This window comes from Carassius auratus, chromosome 19 (genome assembly GCF_003368295.1).
Source record: "Carassius auratus strain Wakin chromosome 19, ASM336829v1, whole genome shotgun sequence".
NCBI classification, from domain to species: Eukaryota; Metazoa; Chordata; class Actinopteri; order Cypriniformes; family Cyprinidae; genus Carassius; species Carassius auratus.
This window is the reverse complement of record NC_039261.1, coordinates 6,590,812-6,609,860: the sequence shown is the minus strand read 5'-3', so window position 1 is coordinate 6,609,860 and position 19,049 is coordinate 6,590,812. Positions and strand designations below refer to the sequence as shown.

The window sequence follows — 19,049 nt, the reverse complement described above, 5'->3', positions numbered from 1 at the left end:
AAATGAAAATAATTTTTGATAAAAAATGTTTGTAAAAAATATTTTAATGACACGGTTTTGGCGGTTATAGAGTTCTAATGACGGTGTTCAACTATAACCGCCGGTCTCGCGGTTATATACTAACCGTCACACCCCTAGTTGTGCTGCATAATATTTTCATGCAATACATTTTACATGATTGTTTGATGAATAGAATGTTCACAAGAACAGTATTTATTTTTTAAATAGATTTTTTTTTGCAACTTCATACGTTTTTACTGTTACTTTTGATCAAGTTAAGGTACCTTGATGAATAAAAGTATTACTTTATAAAAAAGAAAAAAAAGAAAAGGAGAGTATACATTAAAACCAGTATTCACAAAGTTTCATGCATTCATTTATTCAACTTATTCTTAGACTTTGTGACACATCTAATGCTGTCATAATGTCAGCTTTTACATTATTAAAATAAAATGTAAACAACTTGGGAAAACGTATTGAAACCACAAAGAAACCATATCTCACCTTGTTCTCTCCTTCGATTACAATAATGGGCACTGAGGTGGCCGGCCATCGATGCTTGGCAGGTAAAGGCTTGTCACAATTCCACAATACAATAATCTGAGAAAAGACAGAAACAGAGAGATCAGAAACAAAACCGTTTCCAAAACTATGCATTCTTTTGAATTATACAGTACATTTCTATTACCGTGGCAAAAATAAACCCATAAATTCAGATCCAGTCCCCAGCTTATATGTTTCTTTCCAAAGAAATGAAATAATACAAATCATAATAAACTGTACTCTGTACTTTTATACACAGTCATACTTCATTAAAAAGCCACACTTAAATAGAGCATGTGACCGCAAAACATGTGCAGCTGAAAGCCAAACATATCATATTGTGACGTGTCAGGGATTCTCTGAGGGCTTTCACTTTGTGAAGTTCACACACATTTCTGGTGCTAGCATTAGCCTGGAATGTCCCAAATTTGGGATGTGATGTCGGTTTCAATTTACAGCTTGTCATAGCCATGAGGTTTTTTTTTATTTTATATATTCATTTTGTTTTGTCACTTTCAAGTGTCTTTGAGTGATTACACCTCCGGCTGAAGTGACTGGCTCTGGTTTTATGTTAACACTCATAAATGTTTCATGTGGAACATTTTAAGAGGGGCCCTTACTCTGAGAGAGTGTCTGTGATTTAGAAGTCAGTTAGTTCACAGAGCAGGGTTAAATAACTCATTAAGAGCGCTCAAGTATTTGGACTCAACCCAATACTCCGACAGAGCCCTACACACTTTCAGGGGATTTTTTATGAACAACAAAATGTTGACAGACCTGACAGAAAATCAATAAAGGTGTGAAAGTGAAATTGGGTGAAGACCTAGACTTGCTGATCAGCTTTCCTTAATAAAAAAATGAACAATGATATTTTCTGTTTGAATATGTATTTTTATTAAACATTCATAATTCAATCAAAATGAGATTTATTAAATGTTGGTTTTCAGGGCACTCTTTGTTCACGAATGCATTTGAAAGGGCATCAGGACATGATGCAGGCTCGATGAGCATCATTACGACATGCAAGCTCTGTTCAAAATGAAAAAGTACTACATTAATGCACTGATTTTAAAATTCTGTTTTAATGCGCTGGTGATATAAACAGCCATCAAGCCTTTTACTTAACCACATCTTTCACTTCATTAACTCTCAATCGCAGAGTCACGTAGCTCTCAAGCCACAGAGCAGAACATAATAAATGAAAGCTTGACTGTCTAATGATATTACATGCAGGAGGATCAGGAGGCCTCTTCAAACTCAAAGTATTCTATAATCTATAATAAGATCAGAGACATTAATTAAACTACTTAAACTCTCAGAAACAAAACAAAGCCTGAAGGTTGGATTTTTTTGATAATGCAGACAAGCGAGGCAAAGATAGGAGCAGGAATGCTAAAGCATGTTGACATGAGTGAAGCTCCATACTGGGGTGGATTTAAACTATGAATCCACTAGAAGTCAACTAGTCATCCAACAACTGTATAAGTATGACGTGAGAATCATACAAATGATAGCTTGGATGGAATCAATTTAGTCTTCAAACTTGGTAAAAATTTCCTAATAAATGTACTGAATTTATTCCAAGTTTCCAATTAAGAAGCTTTAGTTAAGTTGTTCAGTTTTTCAAAGTCAAATGAAAGACTTTTATACCAAAATTAATTAAAAATCTTTAAACTTAAAAAGGAATTAAACTTTTTATTTTAGCAAAACTTGGTAACTGCAAATTAAAAATACACATTTTACACAATAATTAGACATTTGGATTTGTGCCAATACGTCACTACATAAAGAAAGGGAATACAAATCTATATACTGTATCTTGAATGTGTTAATGCATTTAGTTTTCCCTTCCTTTTACGGGGCAGCCCAGAGAAAAGCTACACATCTTTACACTGGATTAAATTCCAGAAGCAGCTTAGGTAACAGTTTATTTTAAGGTGTCCTTGTTACACGTTACATGCACTTACTATTATAATAACAATACATTTAGCATAATTAGTACATGTAGTTAACATTACTCAGTACTTCAATATATAATTACACTGTAACAAGGACACCTTAAAGTACCACAGTCTAAGGTGCAACCACAGCTTATTGTCCAACCATAATGGCAATAGTAACCCGAAAAAAGGTGGATATTTAAATAGTAAACAAGCCCAAAATAAATCAGAAATCCATTTTCAAAATGTCTATATTACACTACTACTAGCTGCTCACCGAAAAAGATTTGAGAAATAAAATATGCACTCGTTCAACAGTAGGTCGTAAGAAATCACTTAGCATAAATCTGCAGTATTCACTGACTGCGAACTGCCACAGCAGTTTTGACTTTGACCGTGCGGTGCACATTTAATTACATCACCCAAAATAAAATGCAATTTTTCTGCTCCCAAATTTAAGACCTTTTAAAATGATAATTTACACTCCTGTTATACCATTTAGGATATTTAAGCTTTTTATGACCTTAAATTAGATTAAATAAACCTCAAACATTTTAGTACTTGCAGGGATCCTGTAAATAGTTTATGCACCTAATTTAAATGGGAATAATAATTTTTTTTTTTTACTATCATCCATTCCTGCAATGTCTTTAAACACAGACGGTCTCTCTATCAACTTCCCCCAGTTTCGGGGGTGGAGGTACATGCGTACTCACTCACAGCAGTGGGCCTCAATCTCAGTTACCTAGCCTGCCAGAATGAACTCAAAAGACACCCGTCATTCTCCTCTGCCTCTCCTAGTTTATTTATATCCCTCCTTCCTCTCCTTCCTTTCCATTCCTCTGCGGAAAGACTCTGGCTGATGAATTGTAGCTAAAGGGGCTAGCATAGCTATTCCCATCCTTCCACTTCAGCTGGAGTAGAGCGTGCTCATTTCAAGCTCCGCCTGAGAAACAAAAGCCAAGCGTTCAGCAGTCGAGTCTTTTCAAGCCCTCCCGCGGAGAAGAGAGGAGACAGTCTGAGAAAAGCACCAGCTTGTGTGTGCGCAACATGCTTCGCGCAGTCAGCGGGGACACGTTGCATTTAATTCCCCACCTCTCCTCCCCCACTAGCCCCCCTCTCTCTCTCCTGCACATTAGAGACGAATCGATACGTATTGGTTCCCAGGGTGGCAAACACTTCAGAAGGCAGTGGATGCCATGGAAACGCACGGGGCTGCTGGGCTCGGATTCAGTCCCTGAGGTTTAAGAGGGGTGTAAACTGAGGGGGCGGCAGAGACGAGTCTTCCAGATGCACTGAAAGTATGACGCTTTTAACATTGAGAGATATCCACTCATCTTCAAGAGGAAAACAACCGCGCTCTGTGTCCTTATCAGATCAAATCGAAGAAACAACTTTCAACATTTTCTGAAGTTCAGATTTCAAACTGCCTAATGGGAAGCCTCAAGCTGTCAAAAAGTTAACCAAGTAACTAGATTGTGTCAAAAACAGCAGTCAGCTCTGATTCTCATACAGATCGTTATAGGATTTATAGCAGCGATGTTAATTTAATGTTAAATTAGAGCAGTGGTCATCATTCTTTTTGATAGATTGTATATATTCATATATTCTAAAGATATTTTTGATATTTCTGCTGTCATTATGATGAAACTGCTTGTTAATATAAACAAAAACTAAAATGATTGATATATTAAACTGAAAACCATCTTGTGATTTCAGGAACTGCATGCTCTTCCATAAGAACAACGGTTATAGATTTTTCATGAGTTTTTAGCATTTGAAATAAGATTAGAGTTGGACTTTTATTATATATTAATAATGTATTAATTTAAATACTTAAGTCATCCTGCAGAGACCCTTTAAATTTGCTGAGACCCAGTGGTTGAGAACCACCAAGTTGGTACAATTGCATTAAAAAAAGTAATAAATATTGAATTATTTAAATGAAATAAAGACACTAAAGCCAGGTTAATTTCTGAATCATCTTAATTTGGGACTTTTTCAGCAAATACTGATATATGCAGTAAACTGCCATTGTTTTAATGAATGAATCCACCTTCAAAAGAAGTGGATCTTACCTGAGCACAGTACTGGGATCTTGCCACTGAGACGAGGAGCTTGAGAATAGGCTGAGACTGAGAAACCAGGGGTGTGACGGCATGGATAACAGCAGTGAACTTGGGATTCGGCTTAATCCCTAAAAAAGAGAATTCATTTGAAAACCATAATCAGAAAAAAAAGATATGCCAGACCAATGCTGCACATGTGCACTGATATCGAAAGGATACCTATGGAATTCTATCGAATGGATTTAAACATAGTAAAAAGTATCTAATAAAATATTTAACAAACACGAGGGGTGAATGATGCATACAGCTTATTGAATGACAAAATTTCAAACTCATATTCTGTGAAGCTTTCTGAATAGCTCTGTGCAGAACTCCTGCGAGTTTTATAATATGCCAAATATATTTATAAAATACTTCAATATGATTTAATGGTATGGCTTAAGTGGGATTTAATGAGATAAATAATCCATGTTTAAGAGTTATTAAATAGAGTACATGTTTAATTACAATCAATGATAATGGCATTAATTATCATGCCCATCTCTCTATAGATGCAGCACGTTTTTCATCCATTGCCCACTTTGCCCATGAGACAATAAAACAGAAAGTTGGAATGTTTCCCTCATCTCAAAATAACTCACCATGTTTAATTGGTGCAGTGGTGACAATCCCATATGATAATTCTTACACCGATACAAACATAATAATAATTCTTGTTGGTTACCACATTATTTTTTTTTACACTTACATTTTCCCCGCTAACAAGAGGTGCTCAATCAACGGTTTTTATATTGATTGGCCTGACAAGCAGTGCAGATTAAGACAGAGGCATGCGTGGGCTGCATTAGCAACTGTGGTGATGCGCGACTTCAGATTGTGAATATGGATTTTGCGATCCAATTACACAGGGCTGGTCGATAATCTATCACGTTGTACAATGGTTGTCACTTAGCTACATGGTAAATTTGTAGATATCAAGACACCTCTGCAATTAAGAGATGGCAGGAGAGGGTGTTTCAAAGTAGAGCAGACGATGATAAAGGAGAGAACCAGAGACAACGCAACTTGGGTTAAGAATGAGGCAAGACACAAATTTGGCTATGACAAGAAGACCCATGTCTGTAAAAGATGAAAGACAATCCTAAAGTCCCATAATGCCTGTCTGTCATGTCTTAGAAAGCTCATTAATTCCAGAAACATTTGAACGTAACCTCAAAACGTCATGCAGGACTAGTTTCTGAAAGTTTAGGAGAAAAGGGTGTCACAATATTAAAGAAAGACTTTTGCTGTGTCCAAAATCACTCACTTGTTTACTCATTCCCTAATCCCTATATAGTAAATCTGAATCAACAGAAACTAGTGAGCGAAATCAGAAGAAATACTGTTCCTATATTTTACAGTATATGTATTGTATTTTAATGAGATAAGTGTAAACAGTATCTATCGCTAAGAAAATATGCAATTTTCACTCTGGATAATAGCATCTAATTGCAATTTACACTTAGTATGCGAAATAGTGGACGTGACTTTATGTGCACTATTCATATATTAGTCAGCAGAAGCACAAGAAGTGAAAAGGTACCTGAAGTCTCAGAAAACGTACAAATAAAGATCATTTTAGATATCTATTATTTATTCATTAATCAAAGACTGTGTTAATCTGATAACATGTTAACTTGCCCAGCCCTTATATAAAGGCTTATATAAGAATATATAAAGAAATTTCTACATGATTGTTCACTTGGAATTTGGACAACACTACAAAAATGGCAAACCTCCTAATAGTGCACTATAGGGAAAAGAAGCACAATTTTAGAAACCGCTTTAGTCTTTAACTGTGGAAAAACCGTGTGTGCAATAAAGATGATGATTGTCAATTACCAAGTTTGGCGTAGAAGAAAGGGAAGTCGCCCAGGTATGATGAGTACTGGGGCAGTGTAAAAAGTCCACCGGGATGACTGTTCCACATCAGATTGCTCCTGGAGGTCTGCTGAAGCACTCGGTCCTGTATGATCTACACAAACAAGTAAACAAACAAATAAACAGCCTGCATTACAGCCCGTGTAAACAATTCCAGCTAAATTCCTCGCCCATGAGAGCTGTGGAGTTGTCATTTGGAGAGGTCTTCGTGAAAGGCTAAATTAATGTTTCAAATTGAAACTTCAAGTTGAGGTGCAGCTCTGGGTCTATAAACTATGAGACAAACGATCAAATGCTCCAGCGATTTCACCACTCTCTTCGTGCCAATCAGCTGCTCCAGCATTAAGAGGAGCAATTGCTTCTCTGGCCTTGAGTGAGGCTCTCAGGGACGAATGGCTGCTGTAAAAAGAGACAAAGACTGATAGGCTTTTTTGTTGTTGTCGTCGTCGTCGTCTTTGGTTTTTATTGTGCCCCTTGGTGTGAAAGCGGCTTGGCTTAGTGACAGCCTAATCGTTGGCAACTGGAACGGGTTTCCACACAAGCTGGATGTCTCTGAGATTGTGTCTTCATTGCAGCTTCTTAATACAAGCCTGGAGGCTTTTTTTGTGGTACAAATGACAAAAGTCTTGTAGAATTGACTGAGCAGCATCTGGAACGCATTCAATCAGTTGAAGGATGGGGAGATTCCATGGACAACCTTCACCGCACACTAATATAACTTTCAAATACAAACACAGCCATTTTCTGTAGACAGAATCACAGCTGCATAATTGGTTCAGGTGTATGGGAAGGTGAATGGAGAAGATAAACTCGTTCTGCATAAATAATGGTAATTAGGACTAATCATGCATGTCGATTCTAAATGATTAAACAAAGAGGAATCTGGGCAACAAATCGAAGCCTTCAATTAATATGGTGAAGAATTTCAAGGTGAAGTGTGTAATTTAGTTTTATTTATTTATGTTTAATTTAAAGTGCCAAACAGAATTAGAAAAATATAAAAATGCTTATAAAAAATGCTTTAACTTATCAGTATTTTGTCTTGTCGCATTTAAGAATTATACTTTCATTAAAATGGCATAATATAATGCAATACACACTACCTTTCAAAAGTTAGGGGTCATTTATTATTAAGAAATTAATAGTTTTATGCAGCAAGGATACATAAAAATGAACAACTGACATTAAAGATTTATAATGTTTCTAATAAATACTGCTCTTTTTAACTATGTATTTCTTTTCCCCATAAATATTAAACAGCGCAACTTTTTTTTTTAAACACTGATCATTAAAAACTACGTTTCTTGAGCAGCAAATCAGCATTTTAGAATGATTTCTGGAGGATCATGTGCAACTGAAGACTAAGTAATGATGAGAATAATGACTGCTGAAAAATTCAGCTTTGCCATCACAAAAATAAATAACATTTTTAAATAAGTTCCAATATAAAAAGCTATTTTAAATTGTAATAATATTCCACAATATCACTGCTTTAAATGGATTTTAATCAAACAAATGCAGCCTTTAAAAAAATGCTTTTCAGCATATCTGGCCTTGTTTTAGCTTCATTTGACCAGAAGCACTAACTAAGCATTATTGCTCTCAGATGCTCTAAACTGACAATCCTGAGCATTAAAGCTCTAAAATAAGTTTTAATTGATATAAAAATTGTTGAACAGTTAAAAAGCTTATTATATTATATTGCATTATATTGTATTATATTATGAGATAATGTCATCTGAGTTGGCTAATATAAAGCACAAGTTTGACTGTTTTCTTCTTGCTCCCACCAGAGCAGTCAATAACCATTTGACACGAGCATTGATATTAAGCCGTGGTCTTTCAACCTTGCAGAACCCCACCTGTCATCTTAAAAACCCAATCTGAGAGGCTGATGAAAGGCTGTTCCCTCTTGCTCAGCTAAAAGTCCTCCCTTTTAGTGACTGAAGACATGTGATTGACGACTCAATCTCGCAACAGGATGGCCGCAATCTTCCAAATGGAGGGCAGCGGATGAAAGCAACTCTTGGGATGCTAGCTGTAATTGCAATGACGCTGCACCCACGCCGTGGGAGGCTGGGGGGCTCTGACAGCTCTGTCGCCAACTCATGGACTTCTGAGGTTAATTGCTGTGATTTGTTGATTGTAGATGCTATGCATTTGTAGGACACTGTCCGTTTCTAAACATGAACTGCAATGATCCGAGAAGCATGGGAACCAGTTACACTAACAAAGCTTCTTACAGGACACATTTTATATATAACAGTGCCAAATAAACATTTGAGTGAAAACGTTTCAGTGAAAAGCACAAAAGCATCCAAATACTTTAAGAGGCAGCTATATTTGAGCTCGGTGTCTGGCCAAATGCTAGTCAAGCTAATAACTCTAAGGAGAGGTCAATGAACCAATGTCACGCATCATTTCCTAGACACTGATAAAAGGGACATACAGAATTAAACAAGGCGTGAGAATGTGTACGCACTTAGCACAACCTCTAATAAATCATCATAATTCGACACTTTCTGACAAAAAACTTGAACCCAGCATGTGTGTCTGAAGCGGCTTTTGTGGGTGTCACAGCTGTGGAATGAGAGCGAGTGTGTGTGTGTGTGTGTGTGTGTGTGTGTGTGTGTGTGTGAGAGAGAGAGATGGCGTGACTGAACAGTCATCGCTTACTTCTAGAGTGGTGAGCACAATCTTCTCCACGGACGAGAAGTAGGCCTCCCACAAGAACTGTGTTTGCTGTCGCAGAGCCAGAATCTTATCCTGATGAATGGAGCGCACCGTGGATGGGATCTGCACGGGGAAAGGGGGAGGGAGAGAGAGAGAGAGAGTGTGATAAATCAGTGTCCTGCTGCTAGAGAGGTTATGTATGAACAGAACTAATGAAAACAAGGGGAAACAGAGGGATATGGGGTGTATGAGGTGTATGGCATCTCATAATGCTTGGTTAAACAAATCAAATCTGTAAAACCTGAATAATCTGCATCATAGTCCTTATGGAAGAACTGGATCATATCAGACTAAGATGGCCAAACCAGGCCAAGCTATGTTTTAGAGCAAACAATGTGTTTTAGCCAAGTAAGACGTCCTGGATCAACAACCTTCATTTGATAGGAATGTTGATCCAGGACCAAAAATCACATGTCAAACACGATCCAAGTTTTCAATTTGTTTTGTCTCAGTCCATCAGTAAATCCCTCTTCATCAACAGACATAGAAATCAACATAGAATATCATTCATCATTACCATTCCATTAGATGATGATGATACAAATATAATAAAATTATTAAATTATATAAATAAATATGATAAAATAATTAATTATTAAATTATTTAAAAGGATATATTATTTTTATTATTATTACCACTACAACTAATGAAGTGAATCCAAACTGTGGGTTCACCAACACTAATGTGGGTTTATTTGAAGGCATATTATATTGGATAATATTTAGCATTATTCTAAATATTAAAAAGGGTGTATTTATTATTATTATTACTACTACTTCTACTATTGACTTTAAAAACAATTCACATTGTGGGTGAAAAACAGCCTTGCCAAGTGAATGTTTTCCTCTCTCACCTGAGATTGTTTCGAATCATATTTTGACGTTTTAGGGAACAATCATAGAGAAGCTTTCTCTAAGAAAAACCTTAATGACAAATTTATTTATAAGTGAGTCCAGATGGGAGCTTTAAGACATTAGCAGTTTCTGTATGTAATTATCATCAAAACTTAACAAGTCATTTTTTATATATTCCCTCTGAGCGAACCAAAATCAGTCTTTACAAAAAACACACAAGATTAATTGTGAATATTTTAATCTTTTGACAGCGGTAATATAACAAGAATCGAGTCACAATTCCTCTGTAGCTCCAGGATTTCCATTGTTCATGAAATAGTTCACCCAAACCTTTTTTTCTGTGGAACATGAAGATATATATATAAATTTCTCTTCAACAAAGGAAATCCTGGAACCTCCGTGGAGTACATGTATGTCTGGATGGGAATCATTTTAGGTGTTTTTGAATATAATTAACAAGCAAAACTGGCCGAGGTGGTCTAAAAGCTCTAACCAAGTTGATTTCACGCCCAATGTCTGAAATGACTATTATAGTATTTGGCCAGAACACAAAAGAGATTCTGGAATGAATGCAATATAAACACATTCGATTTCAGACCTGCAGTAGGAGCCTCTCGTCCCCGATCACAGCAGCCGTGTTCCAGTCGATGACCTCCGAGAAGGGGAGTTCCCAACCGTTACTCAGCATGACCGGCACACAGGCCGCCTACAAACACACAAACACACACACACACAGACAGAGTGATGGGGCCACAGCGTGAGTCATATGTGCTGTGTTTTGATTACAGGACAGCACAAAGAGAGAAAACACATGGATAAATAAGAAACAGAACAAACACAATGGGACGCATATTAAATTGCTTGTACTGAATGCCAGAAAAGCCATTAGCCTCGTTACTGATACTGACTCGAAGAGTCCAGCGCACAGACGCCTACAGTCTCCACTTCACTTATACAATTACACATCATGACAGTAAATACAGAGAGGGAGAGACAGAAAATGGAGGGTTGGGAAAAGGAAAAACAGGGAAGAGGGGATGGGGAGAGAAAAGTGAATTTCCTTTGAAGTGCGGGAGATGTGTAGAAATAGAGGGATGAGCAGCTGTTGTGTCTGACGGCTGTTTGACGTAACGATGACCTGCCACTCAAAAGAGGTCAGAAAGGTGTCAGCTGAGCACCGAGTGCCGCAGGGCTTCAGCTCTAGTGGTCACACACACACACACTCAGGGGAATAGGGTCTGTGCTCCAGACGTGAAGAGGTGCGCGTGCTGTATGTGAGAGCTAATGTTAAAGTATGTGCGTGCGCGGTATTGTTTCACAAGAAACATAAAAGTAAGGAAAGGATAAAAGTAGTAAGAAAAAATGAACGAAATGAGGAAAGTGAACAAGAAAAGGATGGGCAGAAGAAAAAGAACAAGAAAAAGTAGTATATGACTACAGAAGGAAGAAAGTGCGGAAAGAAGCTATAAAAGAGGTTTAAAAGGAAAGGAAGTACACAAGGAAGGAAGGAAGGAAGGAAGGATGTGGATGTAGAGGGAAGTAAGTGCATAAGAAAGGGAAATATAGAAAAACAATGAACTTGGAAGGGTGGATATAGGGAAGTGTGGAATGAAAAAGTCTGGAAGGAAGGAATGAAAGAAGCACAGAAGGAATTGGGGGGCAACAGGAAAAACTAAAGATTAAAAGCAAATTAAATAAAACTAAATGTAATTAAAAGGAAAATAAAAGAGAGAAAATGGGAAAAAAATCCGCCTGAATGACAGATGTGTGCTCACCTGCAGAGCCTCCAGGAAGCGAAAGGATCCCAGTCGTCGTCCTCGCGGAACCAGGCAGAAGGTGGAATTGTGCAGCATTTCACGATAGTCATACCTGCACGAAAACACACAAACGAATGACACAAATGCCTTTCTCTGAATTGAAGTGTCATTTCTCCACCAGTCTCCCTCCCTCCGTCCTCCACACCTGCCGTTTCACACAGGCACATTCATGAGGAGCAGAAACAAACACATTCAAGTGTGCGCACACATTCAGGCGCTTTAGAAGACAGCCATGTTTTTCCTCATATCAAAGAGACAGTCATCTCTCTGCCCCTGCGCTCTGAGCTCAGGGTGGCCACACTGACACAGATGGCTTCCTGTCCTCTCATGCGTGCACGCAAAAAATACAGCGTCAAAGAGGTCTGGAGGTTAAAGGAGCAGGCAGTTATTTATCAGGCAGAAAATCATTCATCATTTACTGGTGAGCATGTAAGGTGAAGGTTGTGCGACGCTGACTTCCACGTGCTCGTGATGATCCTGCTGACTCCAGAGCAGCTGTGCCATTTGCCTCCTCAGCTCATTGGTAGATGCTGACTTTGAACACTGCCTGAAATGGCAGGCTACACACACACACACACACACACACACACACACACACACACACACACACACACACACACACACACACACACACACACACACACACACACACACACACACACAGAGAGAGAGCCCTACAGAATGAAACCGAGGCACAGAGGCCATTCTGTTGCAAAGTGAACAAACAAGGCACGCGTGTGAGCACACACGCATGCGTCCCAGCTGTCTGGATATGGGACTGATCCCGCGTTAATGTGATAGAATATGAATGATGCTGGAGGGCGAGCGCTGGTCTCTGTGGTGCCATTTCACGTAGATTAGCTACCTGAGGAGCAATATCAGACAGTGGGCAAACACTGAGGATCCCTCCATGCCTCACTGTGTGAGCCCAGGACAGAAATGATGCTTTTCTATACAGTCCGTAAACCACTGGTCACCAGGCTTCCTTGCCCAAAGTAAAAAACCTTTTAAATATTTTTCATTGAACCAGCATATAAAAGACAAATGGCAGAATAGAAATGTTTGAATATGTGTTTTTTTTTCAAACTATGGTTATGAAGCCAATGTGGGTTCATAGGAGGCTCTGCAGGTGATCACACATCTATCAATCAGTCCACATCTTTTTTTATTTTTCCTAGATTTTAGTTTCCATTTCCTTAATTTTTGCTCATAAGGTTGTCTTTTATTCCTCCCTTCCTCTCTGTATTCTTTCATTCCTTCCTTCAATACATTCTGTACTTCCCTATATCCTTCCTTCTTTCTCTAAATCCTTTCAAGTACATTTTGTGTTCACCTAATAATTCATAACTGTACAATGGTTCTGCCCCAGTACTTTTTTTGCACGCATTGTGTGTATTGCCCATGTTATTTCAAAGCGGCTCCGGAGCACTGAGCATCTTTTGACCTTGGGAAGCTCAGACCACTTAAAACAGCACAGCGGAGATGAGAGGGTGTAATGGTGTGTGTTTGTGTGAAGTGATTCCATGGCAATGAGCATCTATGTGAGATGAAATACAGAAGAGTAAAGAACAGTGTTAAAGTATTATGAGAAAACTGCTGGCGAGTGAATCAATGTCAGGGTCTAAAAATGAGGATCACCCTCTGTGATTGCGTTTATTTCACAGGTTGGGTACAATTATACCACCCTGCCCAAACACAGCCCTAAGCGCAGCTTTATGCTCCGTCTCCATAGCAACTCCGGCTAAATGCTTCCATTCGGAGTGTGTTAATTATATGCGTTCTACACATGGCTGTGGGGGGGGGTGCTTGCACAATGAGGTAATGTTTTAAAAATCTCCATTGTTTCATTTGTCTTGCTTTCTACCACTTTCTAAAACTTTCTCTCTCAAGCTACCCCCACCCCACACACTTCTGAATGAAAGCTTCACTGGGAAAGGAGCCAAAATGGCTGTCGTTTCTGATGCAGAACAATCAGCCTAAGGCACAGACTTCCACTTCCCAGACATCAGTCTCATGAGGAAAACCCACAAGCCACAAATACTAACTAAAGTCTAAAATAGATAAAAACATGTGATATGACCATATCTGCCTAAAAATTGGTCACTCATAAAATAAAAGGTAGTCTCGGTATTAGATACATAGAAGTGGTGGTAGATTCACTTACAATAGTTAAGAGACACAAATTAGGCAGAGTGGATGGCATATTGTAATTATGGCACATTTTGTTAAGCAAAAAAGGTTAAGAGAAAGAAGCAAATATTTGAGTAATCGAGCAAACAAACAGGTAAATCTAGCGTTTCAGCCAATTCAGCGAAACAAAGAGATCAAAAGATCCAAAAAATGAATGACACTACTGTTTGAGTCTGTATATTTGTTTCCTCTAGTAAGAAATTAATACTTTTATTCAGAGATGATGCATTCAATTTATCAAAAGAGATGGTAAATGCATTTATAATGTTACAAAAGATTCCTACTTCAAATAAATGCAGAAATGGCTGGCTGGGATATTCCTTATAATAAAGCTTTTACAGCTATATAAAAGGTGCATTAAAATCATTGTAATTCCTTAAATGTATATTGACAGGACTAAATTGTATTGAAACTGCAAGCGAAATCAAAGCTTCTTTGAACTTTGTTTCTTTAAGTGATGAACCCGGTTTTCTGATCCAATTCACTGCAAACGGCAGTTCAAAACAACCAATACACAAAATGAATTAAACATATTTCTGCTATGCATAGCCAAACCTCATGCAAGCACAAAGAGGTTATATTCATGCACACAGCTAAAACCGCAGCTTGAATCAGATCTCCAGAAATTCATGCCAAAAACAAAAAGAAATTATAATAGTGGGTATAATTTTATTCATTGTTATGAAACTGGCATTAACTAACACCAAGCCTTCTGTCATCTCACATACCCACATGCCAGTTACTAGCAGGCCACACAGATGATTATGAGTGAGTGTACATGTGTACGGCACTAGTATGAAGTGTCCACACTGTCCTCTCTCCAGAACTCTCACTGTAACTAATTCATTAGAGTAATTAGTGCTCATTAGAAGGCTTATGCTAGTTTCAATTAGCATCCACAACACAAGATAACCTAGAAGCATTCCAGCAAACATCCCCGTCATATAATCTTATAAGGCCTTGTGCCCCAGCTCCACCACGGGAATCAAATCAGCGGAAAAGGAAGTGAAAAGGTTTGTTCAGTTATATCTGTAAATCTATATATCCATTCTTCAATCTCTTAATTCGTCTGCCCATCCATCTGTACACAACATGCTATGCAACGTGATCACTTATCTTACATAAATATTTAGCCCCTGGTTCAGCGAATTTAAGTGACAGTCCTGCCATTAAGTGCATTTCCTTGTCAAAAAGATCAGCTTTGGTATTGCAGATGTGCTACAAGATCATCTTATACTGGCACTGTAATTTATTTTGACAAGTTTATCATGAAAATCTTTTCAATTTGTCTCCACCTCTACTAAGCAAAACAAACCAAAAAAAAAAAAAAGGGGGTTCCTGAATTGGTTGATTATGCTTTGGATGTGAAATGAAAGGAAGATCACATAAAATTGGACTATGCTGTCGTCACACATGGACACATTTTGTCCTGTTTGATGGGCCTGTCAGAATACAGGGACACTCTCCATATAGACCAGTTATCCTGTCGGGGCACGGGGACAGAAACGGGTCTTGATTGGCCGGCCTGTCAGCATACAGGGACACGCTTTGTGAAATACTGGCTGTGGGGAATATTTCAGCTCTGACTGGCTGTGGGGGTCTGAATGGTTGGAAGTGTAATTCAGAGCGTGGCATGTTGATGACCAGATGTGTCTCAAAGCAGCAGTTCATATCCAGATGGTTGGCAGGACCTGCGATGACGTGACTGTGCACGAGTCTGATTCGGGACATGTCAGCACAAGCCTGCTCTGCGGTCTTGCTCCAGTCCTGCGTGAGAAGCATTTACAGATGGAATAGTCGCTTCTTTCATAGATCACAGACTCCAGTGGTTAAAATATTCCTGAGATGTCAGAGCGCTAAACAGCTAAGTGGGCTGAAGTTGTACTGTGACAGCCCTTTGTACTGGTCCTGAATCTGTGTATTCCCGGAACAGGGGAAAACCGCATCCTATCAGAACTTGTGAAGGCTTATATCGACAATCTTTAGAAATCAAAAGGGCCTTTTATGCTGGAGTTAAAAAGCACAACTTCTAATTTTCATAGATTCAGACAACTTACGAAAACAACTCGAATTTCTATCTTTCAGCCACATAAACTGCTAAATTACACTATTTTTTATCCAAACAAGCCTGTCAGATAAGTACAGTAAAATGATCCCACTACCGATTATCTGAGGTTTTGAACTACAAGAATTCACTGGTTCTGTTTGATGTTATTGCCTGGGATTGATGGCTTTTTGTTCGTATTATTAATGGACTTGGTTTTTTTTTTCATGGCAATAGGAGTTCATTTTACTAATAGACCATCTACTGTAGCCTTTCCCCCTAAAGGTGAACAAAAAGTCATAATTAGCTCATTTATTTGCAAACACATTTAAATTTATTCTATTTTAGGGCTAAACCCGCAATATCTCCTCACCATATGTGACTCTGAGACAGAGAAGGAGAGAAAGAATGGCAAAGAGGGAGGGCACGCAATCAAAGCTGCAGATGGGGTCGCTCAATTGCTTGTAGAGACTGTCCCTAAAGAGCCAAACCAGTCTTTATCCTTCAAATCCAAAGACTCCAAATTTTAACACCACATGCTGGCTACGATTGCATGACACTGGAATCTTTATTTGCTTTATTTAATTTATATTACATATCATAAAAAGTGCATCCAGGTATAAAAGAATATTCAGGTAATATTACAGCACAAAGAAAAATTTATTTGGATTAAAAAAAGCTGATTTTTCAGACAAAAAAAAAAAAAAAAATTATATATATATATATATATATGCATTGTGTAATTCATTTTATCACAATTAAGCACATTTCAACAGTTATTAAAATTAAATTGTTGGACTAAAATCTATAAGACTATATAATACATAAAATGTACAAAATTAATTGTCTATGTATTAAATATCTTTTTGCATTACATTAATGACACCTATAGATAGATAGACAGACAGATATATTGTATTATGTCATTCATTTTATGGCATTTAAGCACAATTATTTATCAGCAAAATATTTAACATATACATAAAAATGTATATATTGAAATTAAATTGTTGAATTAAAATCTATAAAGATTATATTATATATAGTTAAATCAATCTTTTAATATTTTATAAATAGATCTTTTATACATAGATTTATATCATAAAGCATCTGTAAATGTTACTCCATTTTACACCGTTAACAAATAACCATGAATGAACTGCAATACCAATACAATAATAATCTGTTTAAACGTATATATTTAAAATAATTGTTAAATAGTTATAGTTAAAGACTATATTTTTAATGTATTTTCATGCCTTAAATAGATGTTTTGCATTACAATAATAACTGAGGATATGTGTTTGATTGTTAAATAAATCAAATCAGTCAGACAATCCATAAAAAAATCTTAAACAATGCTATGGTTTGAAATATACTTTGTTTTCTTTAAGCACATTATTTTAAATTCTGTATTTTCTTTTGGGCTAAACATGACTGGGACATGTCCTTGGCAGGTTTCATAAAGAACTAGTAGCACTTTCAAAAGAAATTCCTTTGCAGGACAGTGTTATACGATACAGGTGTGTCTCCTAGAACTGGGTCATGTCACATAGCTGGAAGGGGAACCAAAAAAAAACGAGGGGGGTGCCCACCCCATCACCAGAGGTCAGAATGTGGCTTTTGGACATTATGGACAGAAGGCACCATCCATAACGAAGCTCTCACAAAGCAACGGCTTCTTTCGGGATGAGGCTGCAGCTCGTGTCAGGTTGCTCAGAAAGACACTTGCAGAGAGGAACTCTAGGGAGAAAGAATAGCGCGACTGGTGCTGCTCTTTTTCCACCTGGACAGGAAGTAGAGCAAGTAACACGGAGCACCTGCATCTTTGGGTCTGTGTGTTGACAAGCGGCAGGATTGAATTTTCATTCAAGCAGCTTGCCAATATCTCCAGACTCACTTTGAGCTTGAAGTGCTGCTATCAAGTGCCATTAAACCTGCTTCGGTGAAGAACGGTTTGCAGTTTTAGATCACAATTAGACGAAACCCAGCAAGCCCACTGAAGCACTCATTAGAGTCTGTTCCGAATAAACAGTCTGAGACCGAGAGAAGTGAGTGAGGACCTGACTAATAACACTTTCCCCACTCCTGAAAATATTTCATTAGAGAAGCGAATATAAAAATGAAGAAAGTGAGATGGGGGAATCGTTTAAAGAAAAGACTCGCTGGTCACCTGGCAACCCATTCTGGTATAATATATGTGGGTATAATATTTCTTTTTAAAATGGAAAACAAACACACAGACACAATAAATGGATGGCGAAAGAGAAGTTATTACATTAATGTATAGAGATATTAGATCTGAATAAATATCAAAAGATGAGATGGAGGAAAGTGTGTGCTAAAGTAACTTGCAGCAGTAGAAGGCATATCAAAACAAATTAATAAAAGTTGAGGAAACAAACACACACTTATATATAGTATATCTTGGACAACAACAGAGCTGGTGAAATCTACAGCAATAAAACTGTAAACGGTAAAGTTTTACAGCAATAAATGCATTTCTTTGATGTCTTCATTCTACCACAGGCTGATGACATGCATTCTCTCTCTCAGAGCGATTATTTAACTCTGTGTTTTCAGACTTTCTATTTCTTTATGTGCAAAATAGGAGCCAATATCACCTCAAACAGACAAATTCTTTGGCAGAAGAGCTGTGACATCAGCCTCAAAGAATTGATGCTCCTTCACCTCAAACGCTGCACCACTTAAAGGTGAGAGTCACAACACAGAAGGAGGGAAAGAGGCTCTCAGAGCTCTCAATGTCAATTACACCACAAACCCACACACCAGTCGGGACAGCACAAAAAAACGCTTCACTTCTATAAACAAAAACACACCTGTGTATAACCGAGATTTCCGTTGGCTGAGTTTGCATACAGTTCCTTGCAGTGACAGAGTAAGTGAAGCATATCAGTCCTCTAAGAGGTAACCAATG

At 37.8% G+C, this 19,049-nt stretch overlaps 1 protein-coding gene across 2 annotated transcripts in view; it reads right to left on the bottom strand.

Moving 5' to 3' along the window:
* Positions 1-19,049, bottom strand: part of ext1b (exostosin glycosyltransferase 1b) — a 68,967-nt gene that overhangs the window by 11,669 nt on the left and 38,249 nt on the right. For both annotated transcript variants that reach the window (XM_026288563.1, XM_026288564.1), the window contains 6 exons: positions 11,836-11,929; positions 10,659-10,766; positions 9,149-9,268; positions 6,434-6,566; positions 4,562-4,680; positions 505-600 (listed from right to left, as the gene is read on the bottom strand). In XM_026288563.1, the coding sequence (XP_026144348.1) occupies positions 505-600; positions 4,562-4,680; positions 6,434-6,566; positions 9,149-9,268; positions 10,659-10,766; positions 11,836-11,929 (670 nt within the window). The remainder of the gene's footprint in view (positions 1-504; positions 601-4,561; positions 4,681-6,433; positions 6,567-9,148; positions 9,269-10,658; positions 10,767-11,835; positions 11,930-19,049) is intronic.